Source organism: Oncorhynchus tshawytscha, unplaced genomic scaffold, assembly GCF_018296145.1.
Source record: "Oncorhynchus tshawytscha isolate Ot180627B unplaced genomic scaffold, Otsh_v2.0 Un_contig_7448_pilon_pilon, whole genome shotgun sequence".
NCBI classification, from domain to species: domain Eukaryota; kingdom Metazoa; phylum Chordata; class Actinopteri; order Salmoniformes; family Salmonidae; genus Oncorhynchus; species Oncorhynchus tshawytscha.
In genome coordinates, this window is record NW_024607377.1 from 14,461 (window position 1) to 23,796 (window position 9,336).

The 9,336-nt window shown below is 44.3% G+C and overlaps 1 protein-coding gene across 1 annotated transcript; it reads right to left on the reverse strand.

Annotated features, from left to right (window-relative positions):
* Positions 1-5,442: 5,442 nt before the first annotated feature.
* Positions 5,443-8,964, reverse strand: LOC121842451. Its single transcript, XM_042312439.1, has 3 exons — positions 6,255-8,964; positions 5,998-6,085; positions 5,443-5,868 (listed from the first exon to the last, which is right to left on the reverse strand). Exons 1-3 carry the CDS (start codon positions 7,422-7,424, stop codon positions 5,723-5,725), a joined length of 1,404 nt encoding a protein of 467 aa, XP_042168373.1. The 5' UTR covers positions 7,425-8,964; the 3' UTR covers positions 5,443-5,722.
* Between the last annotated feature and the right edge of the window lie 372 nt (positions 8,965-9,336).

Consider the following 9,336-nt stretch of genomic DNA (forward strand, 5'->3'; position numbering starts at 1 on the left):
CCTTTTTTAGCAACACTGTAATGCGAGCTGTGTGCATTGAGTCTGGGAGAACTCCGTTTTTGCAAAAATCCTCCAGCATTGGCATGAAGATAGGGCTGAGCTGGGGTAAAAATTTTTGTAGAACTCTCTGGGGAATCCATCTGGGCCTGGGGACTTATTAGGTGGCATGGAGGTAATTGCCTCCAGGATCTCCTCAGGAGTGAAGGGGGAGTTGAGATCTTTTTGGTCGGTCTCTGATAGTTTAGATAGCGAGATTCCCTCTAGGAAAGAGTGGAGTTCTGCCTCTGTGTGTTTTCTCTCAGAGGTATATAGTTTGCAGTAAAAATCATGAAAAGTTAAATTGATCTTTTTTGGGTCGTATGTGACCACGTCCTCTGCTGTTCAGATAGCCATGATTGTACGCTCTGACTGCTCCTTTTTTAATTGGTAAGCAAGCAATCTACTGGGCCTATTGCTATACTCATGGTATTTCTGTTTAGTAAAGAAAACTTTTTTTATCTCCCGAGTGTAGTCCAAATTCAGTTTGGCTTTGGCTGCTTTAAGATGACTCCAGGAGGTGCTGTCTAGGGATTGTTTATGTATCTTTTTTCACAGCATTCCAGCTCCCTCTCAAGATCTAACCTGTGTGCTTCCATTGATCTTTTTTCTTAGAGGAAGCATATGCAATTAGATGACCTCTTAGTGTGGCTTTTTAGCAGCGTCCCACATTGTGGCCGGAGAAACAGGAGAATCTTTATTGTCTTGTGTGTAGTTGTCTATCCATGTAGTTACCAATGTATGGAACGCTTCTAGGTTTGATAGCATGGAGGTGTTGAATTTCCAGCTCTTTGATCTCGGGATGTTTTTGCAGAGGTCAAAGCGGAGGTGGACAAAGGCGTGATCTGAAAGTGCCATGGGTCCGATTGTACAAGTGGCTGAATTTATGAAACTCTTTGGGATAAAAATGTAATCTATACGGGAGTAGGTGTTATGGACATTAGAGTAGTATGTATAGTCCATAGATGAGCTATTAGTCTCTCTCCAGATATCTATCAGTCCCATCTCTTTAGTAAGAGAGTTCAACATCTTTGCAGATCTAGGATTTGTGGTGGGGACTTGAGATGATTTGTCTTGGGTTGGGTTAAGGGTACAATTAAAATCTCCGGCCACCACGCCAAAGGAGACACAATGCTCATTGAACAGGGTTATAATTTTTGACATGAAGGCAGGAGTATCTGTGTTAGGGGTGTATATGTTTAATATAGTAATTGGTTGCCCATACAGTGACCCAGTTATCAAAATAAATCTCCCCTCCGGATCAGATATGTTTTTGTCAATTATGAATGGAACATTTTTATGGATAAGTATGGCTGTGCCTCTACTGTTTGATTTGAAAGATGAGAAATACACCTGTCCCACCCAAGCTCTGCGGAGTTTGGCATGTTCAGCATCACAGAGGTGTGTCTCTTGTAATAGCGCGATGTCTGCTTTTTCCTTTTTTAGAGCACATAGTATCTTTTTTCGTTTTATTGCATGCCCTAGACCATGGCAGTTCCATGTCAATAGATTTAAGGTACTAGTCATGTCATCGAGCAGTAATGGTGGTTGAACTTTAGTGGTGTCATCTCTGGGTAAAAGTGGATAGTAATTACAGCTGTGTTCACATAAAAGGAAAATAAATGGTGTACATAAAATAATAATCTCTGAACACCCCAGCCAGTTCCCAAACAACTCAGTACACATCCCGTTGGATCTATTACCCCTCGCTCAGTCTCAATTCTGTGTTCCGAATAAAACAAAAACCGGGAACAGTTAGCAACGCACAACGTCTCCCTCTCCCCACCAAAGAAATGCCTTATCCTCTCCACCCCGCATTGAGTAAATAACACAGTTGCCCTCGTCCAGACCACAGTAAAAGAGGGGAGAAAAATAAAATCAATAGCCCAGCCTACATATACCTCCCCCAAGGGACATAGGGAACCCCAAGTAATAATAGCAAAAAAAACAACAAAAAAACAAGGAAATAAAAGTAGGCTGAAACATTAGTAGGCCTAGGTTAGGCTATACAGCCCATCCCTCTCAGTTAAAGGAAAATAAATATAAATTGGACGGCTATAATGACATTTAGGGGCTGGGTCTCTGAATATCGGCTATATGTCGTCTTACCTCCTTTAGTAATGGCATTAATCGCATTTAGTCATTGGTCTGTTTCTCATTGGCCAGGATTGTCTTTCAAAAACGTTTTGCCTCTTTGGGAGTTTTGAAGTGTCGCAAGGCTCCTTGGTGAAGAATCCATAGCTCGTTTGGGTATTTGATTCCCCTGAAGATGCCTCGGTCAATGGAGTATTTCTTCACTTCGTCAAATTCTCGATGCTTTAGGCGTATTCCAGCTGACATCCTGGTGTAAAGCGAGTTTGGCGTTTCCCACTGTGATGGTGTTGTTTAAAAGTGCCTGTAGGACTCGTTCCTTGTCGGTGAATCTCAGGAAACGTATGGTGATTGGGCGCGGTGGTTGTCTGGCTGCTGGTGGGGGCCTCAGTGCTCGGTGAGCTCTCTCAGTTCTATGGGCCTGTCGGTGGACATGTGGAGCCACTCGGGAAGGTTGTCTTGCAGGTAGCGGATCAGTGGCATGTTTCCCTCTTCTTTTCGCCCAGATTGAATAGAACACAATTATTCCTTCGCCCCTGTTTTCCAGGTCCTCTGTTTTCTCTTCCAGATGCTCGATTTTCTCTTTTTAGCATATGCTATTGTTTCCATGGCATCTGTCAATAAGTTTTCCATGGATAGGATTCGCCCCTCTGCCTGTCCAGGCGGGTGCGTTTATGGTTATCTTGTTGTTGATGTCAGGCAAAGCGTTTTCCAGGATTGTCACCTTGCCCCTATCGCACTGAGCTGAGAGTTAATGGCATCTAATTTAGTGTTTAGTTCTGTACGTTGGGATCTCAACTCAGAAAGGATGTCTTCGACAGAGTGCGAGGTTGGCATTCGTTGTGCCTCGTGGGGAGCGGGACCCAGTTTGTCTGTGATGTGTCAGTGTGTTCTCTTGCTCCTGGCTAATGGCGCTAGTTTTTCTGAAGCTAGCTACCCTTCCACTCTGTTCCATCGATGGAGTTTTTTTTATTTCACCTTTATTTAACCAGGTCCGGGTTGAGAACAAGTTCGCCTTTTGCATGACTGCGACTAAAGATAAAGATAGCAGTGAACTTGACAAGTGGAGTTAAGATGGAATAAACTAGATGTGGATAGGGGTGTTCCTCTGCTGTTTCCTGAAGTCCACAATCATCTCCTTAGTTTTGTTTTGAGTGTGAGGTTATTTTCCTGACACCACACTTAGACCCTCAATTTCCTCCCTGTAGGCCGTCTGCCAGATCAGTTGTTGGTAATCAAGCCTACCACTGTTGTCCTGTCCGCAAACTTGATGATTGAGTTGGAAAGTGGATGGTCACAGTTTGAACAGGGAGTACAGGAGACTGAAGTTGCAAAAATATAAGAACGCACCCGATTTAAATCAGTGGGGCCCCAGTGTTGAGGATCACCGGGGTGGAGATGTTCTATGCCTACCCTCACCACCTGGGGGCGGCCCTTCAGTAAGTCCAGTACCCAGTTGCACAGATCCATCTTGGCTTAATGGGTAACGAGACCCAGGGTCTCGAGCTTTTGATGACGTTCAGCTTGGAGGATACTATGGTGTTGAATGTCGAGCTGTCAAAGTCGATGAACAGCATTCTCACATAGGTATTCCTCTTGTCCAGATGGGTTAGGGCAGTGTGCAGTGTGGTTGAGATTGCATTGATCTGTGGACCTATTTATTAAGCAAATTTGGAGTGGGTCTAGGGTGTCAGGTAGGGTGGAGGTGATATGGTCCTTGACTAGTCTCTCAAAGCACTTCATGATGACTTAAAAGTGAGTGCAAACTCGGGCGGTAGTCATTTAGCTCAGTTACCTTAGCTTTCTTGGGAACAGGAACAATGGTGGCCCTCTTGAAGCATGTGGGAACAGCAGACTGGTATAGGGATTGATTGAATATGTCCGTGAACACACCGGCCAGCTGGTCTGCGCATGCTCTGAGGGCGCGGCTGGGGATGCCGTCTGGGCCTGCAGCCTTGCGAGGGTTAACACGTTTAATGTTTTACTCACCTCGGCTGCAGTGAAGGAGAGTTCGCATGTTTTCGTTGCAGGCCGTGTCAGTGGCACTGTATTGTCCTCAAAGAGGCAAAAAAAATATTTTGTCTGCCTGGGAGCAAGACATCCTGGTCCGTGACTGGGCTGGTTTTCTTCTTGTAGTCCGTGATTGACTGTAGACCCTGCCACATACCTCTTGCGTCTGAGCCGTTGAATTGAGATTCTACTTTGTCTCTATACTGACGCTTAGCTTGTTTGATAGCCTTGCGGAGGGAATAGCTGCACTGTTTGTATTGGTGTTGTTACCTTACCCATGATTAAAAGCAGTGGTTCGCAGCTTTCAGTTTCACAGGGAATGCTGCCATCAATCCACGGTTTCTGGTTAGGGAATGTTTTAATCGTTGCTATGGGAGCGACATCTTCAATGCACGTTCTAATGAACAGCACACTCGAATCAGCGTATTGTCAATGTTGTTATCTGACCAGGTGGAAACATATCCCAGTCCACGTGATGGAAGCAGTCTTGGAGTGTGGAATCAGCTTGGTCGGACCAGTGGACAGACCTCAGCGTGGGAGCTTCTTGTTTTAGTTTCTGTCTGTAGGCAGGGATCAGCAAAATGGAGTCGTGGTCAGCTTTTCTGAAAGGAGGGCGGGGCAGGGCCTTATATGCGTCGCGGAAGTTGGAGTAACAATGATCCAAGGTTTTTTCAGCCCTAGTTGCGCAATCGATATGCTGATACATTTTAGGGAGTCTTGTTTTCAAATTAGCCTTGTTAAAATCCCCAGCTACAATGAATGCAGCCTCAGGATGTAGAGATTCCAGTTTAGAAAGAGTCAAATAAAGTTCGTTCAGAGCCATTGATGTGTCTGCTTGGGGGGGAATATATACGGCTGTGATTATAATCAAAGAGAATTATCTTGGTAGATAATGCGGTCGACATTTGATTGTGAGGAATTCTAAATCAGGTGAACAGAAGGATTTGACTTCCTGTATAAGATTCAATCTTAGTCCTGTATTTACGCTTTGTGTTACGCTCGTCGTCGGAATGAGGAGACCAAGGTGCAGCGTGTTAAGTGTACATCTTACTTTATTAGATGAACAACAAAAAAACAACAAAATATAAACAAACATAATGTTCATAAGTATGATCCCCAATCAGAGACAACGATAGATAGCTGCCTCTGATTGGGAACCATACCAGGCCAAACAAAGAAATAGATCACCTAGATTGCCCACCCTAGTCACACCCTGACCTAACCAAATAGAGAATTAAAAGGATCTCTACGGTCAGGGCGTGACACTTTGCCTGTTTGATGGTTAGTCTGAGGGCATAGCAGGATTTCATATAAGTGTCTGGATTAGTGTCCCGCTCCTTGAAAGAAGCAGCTCTAGCCTTTAGCGCGGTGTGGATGTTGCCTGTAATCCATGGCTTCTATCGGGGATATGTGCATACGGTCACTGTGGGCACGACGTTGTCGATCCACTTATTGATGTAGCCTGTGACTGAGGTGGTATACTCCTCAATGCATGTGGATGAATCGCAGAACATATTACAGTCTGTGCTAGCAAAACAGTCAACATATGACAACAAATGAATGCAATCTCATTTAATGAGGAAAATTATCTTGGGTTGGAGAAGCTTCTAGTGATGGCTCTATACATTCTGGTGAAAAGGGAGGGTTTGCGACTCTTCTCTTCAGGTGGGAAGGAATATGCGATGTCATTTCCCTCTGGAGCAAAGGAGCCATGAGAATTTGTCCTCGACTCTGCAAAGAAAGACCATCCAGTATGTCATGGGTAACAATTCAGAGCAGAGTGCAATGTCTTTCCAAATGAATTAGTTGAACGCTAAAGTAATAATATCTTAGTCTTGAATGAGCAGCAGCAGGGCTTACCTGTAAAGTACACAGTAGGGGAAGTGTTCTGAGGCTGGTACTCCATAGACTTTTGAGGACAGTGGTCCTTTCTAACTTTCTTGGAACCCTGTTTGGTGGGAAAAGGCACATTAAAACAAACTGTTATATATCTTAAAGTACAGTATATCAACTGGAAAAAGGCAATACAATGCTAAAATACTGAATTATATAAACAAATAATATCTCATACATTCAAAAGCAGTGTTATTCATGAAAAATCTGTACTTGTACTATACCTTTATGTTAAAGCATATCTTGCTGAACATGGTTTTCTTGCTTTTCTTGGACTTGAAGATGGGGATCTGCTCTCCAGTACTGCTGGTGCTATCCCTTACCAAATCCAACATCCCTTCTACAATGTCACTGGTGGCCATGCTGGTACCGGACTCAAAAGAACATTTGGCATTGGCTTTGGTGATCATTTGATGACTTGAGCCAACTGATAAGGCATCCATCATTTTGTTGACCATGACCTTCGTGAGCTGATTCATTGTGTCACTATCCTCTGGCTTGCTCTGATTGAGCTGGATAGGAAAGACCATGCAAGTAGAGGTGCTTGGTTCATTCTGGACTGAAACATCAATGTTTATATTTTCATACTCATCTAACCACTGTTTTAGGAAGCCCTTCACTGTCTCTTCAGCAAATATCTGGAGAAGCTGAGAGGAGAGCTTCCTGGATATGGCACATTGTTCCTTTCCCCATTTCAGCCTTGAAAGAATGGAGTCTGAAGCACTTCTGGCTGCTGCCAATGTTAAGACCTGTGGAGTGCTGTGGCTGTCCTGAAGGGCTATCACTTTATCCACAAATTCATGACTGAAAATGTGGATGGTCCCAGTGGAAATGATTTTTCTCAATTTCCTAACAGCAGATCGGAGGTTGTCAGGATGAGAAGCACCCTGTCCATCTTCCTGTGTGTTCTCAACACTTTCCACCATTTCGTCCACTACCACCCCAGCAGCTTGCCTGACTTTGTCCACAAAGGATGGGGGAAGTAAGTTCTCTGTGTGAAACAAGTCCTGAATGATCATGTTTCTTACAATGGGAAAGTCACTCTGAGCAGATAATTCAGTGGGGATGGGAGTACCGGGCAAGGTGAAGTCCCATTCTGACTGCTTTGATTTTGAAGTAGGTGTTAAAGAGATGGAGGAGCGTGAAGAAGAGGTATTTCTTGTATTTTGGCTGTCAGCACTCCTACAACGGATGGTGCCAATATCCTCCAGCATGGATCCTGAGAGCTTAGTGGTTTTAGGTAGTAATTTGTGCGGAATGTCCACACAGGCATCGTTTCCACCAGGTGTAACACTGCTCTGGTTGACCTCAAGATGGCAGAGACTTGCTCTTTGTGAAGCAGGACTGCTTTGATAGGTAAATATTTGGATTGAACCAAGTGTTGTGTCTGACATTTGAAGATCTTTTCTGAGAAACTCTGTAATCTTACTTTGCAGACTGTAGTAGATGTTACGAGCAACAGACCAGATTTTTCTCAGAAACCTGTCCAGTGGTGAGCAGGGAGGTTCCAGATACCATGTCAGATGATTGGGTGGTCTGGGTGAGCTCCTGCAGATCTTTCACTATGGTTTGTATAATATCAGTAGATGTGGTGGATGTAGATACAGACTGGAGGTACTTATCTGTTGTACCTTCCTCCACAATGTTAAATGATCTAGAGAGGACCTCACTCACTCCTTTCTCAGCTTTGGTTTGGAACTCATGACTAGAAAGTTTTTGGAGGCTCTTTGTTGAAAGACTGTGGGAAGATGCAATGCCTTTGGAGGCAGCCGTGCTGCAATCTAGACTTACTGGAGAGGTTCGCTCAGTAGAACCTTGGAGACGTTCAAACATGTCTTCACATGGTGTTGGGGACCTTGACAAGGAGATGTCCTTCAGCTGAGACAGAACACCACCTACCAATATGTTGACCTCAAGGGACATATCAGATATTTTCTTTCCTACTGTGGAGAAGCAAGGTGCATTTGATGTCTGATCCTCGCATGAGGTCAAGATTGTTGAAATGACCTGTTTGGTACTATTGTTCATTAGACCCTCGTCTGTTTCAGTCCAGAGAAGTTTTGAACTCTCGCTGACACCCATGTGTAGAGTCACTTCCTGGTTCAAACTGGGCAAGTGAGGCACACTCTTACTAGCTTGCGTCAAGTTCTGGCTTGCCAAACCAAGGTACTCCTTAGTCACAAGATGTCCAGAGTCCTCTGTGGGTGTATGGCTAGACATTCTTCTCTGCACGTCTGACCTCCGCCGGTGAATGGTGAAGCCCTTTAATGTCTTCTTAATATTTTTATATAAACTAGTGGTAGCAGACCAGATCCTGCTCTTTCGCTTTTGTGCATTTTCCTGGAGGTCAGGTTCTCTCTCCTCTACTTCTGCAGGTTTTGCCAAGCTCTGCAGGTCTTCCACAAATGTGTCAATGATGCCAAAGGCAGCAGAATCCGCACAAATATCCTTTGACAAGGTTCTCTGGTTTTGAACGGAACAAGACCTGGATGCTACAGAATAAGCAGGCTGTGCACAAGTTAAGCTACTGTTGGACTTTTTAACTAGGAACTCACTCACTGCTTGAGTGGCATTTCTCTTGAATTCCTCACTTGAGAGTTTTTTCATGCAATCTAACAGACTGGTCAAAGAAGCTGTGACCTTACTTCTGCTGTCCTCAATTTGACAGGGGAACTCATATACTATTGGTGATGAGGCCCTGCAATGGGAGATATCCCCAAGCTGAGCCAGAACGCCCTCTACAAATTGTTGTCTCTCAATAGAGAAGTCTGATCCTTTTTCTCCAACAGTGTACAGGGGGTCCTCCTTTGACATCTCAGTCTTGTACAAGACCAGAAGCTCTGAGATGACTTCTTTGGTGCAAGTTGTCAGAAGGAGCTTGCTTTCTTCTGACTCAGTTTGTGCCCAAAGACGTTTTGAGCACTCACTTAGGCCTCTTTGTAAAGTAACTGTCACCAGTGGACTCTGGCAACTGAGGCTCACTCTTACTGGGCCTATATTTCATGTCTAATGAAGGAAGTGGAACTGTCTCCTTAAACTCAGCATTTGTGATGTTGTCATCAGATGTGACAATGCTCTTTAGGGCAAATCTCTGAAGCTTGCCGAAATAATCTTTCAAGTTGTTTTGGATGCTGTGGTAAATGTGAACAGCAGCAGACCAGGCACTCTTCTGTTGGGGACTCTCTTCAGATTCAGCCAAGGACTTCATATCTGACACGAAAGTCTTAACAACTACTGACGCTGCTGAGCCCACTGGGTGAATTGACTCTGTCTTTACAATGCCAGACAATGTTTGACCTGATACAG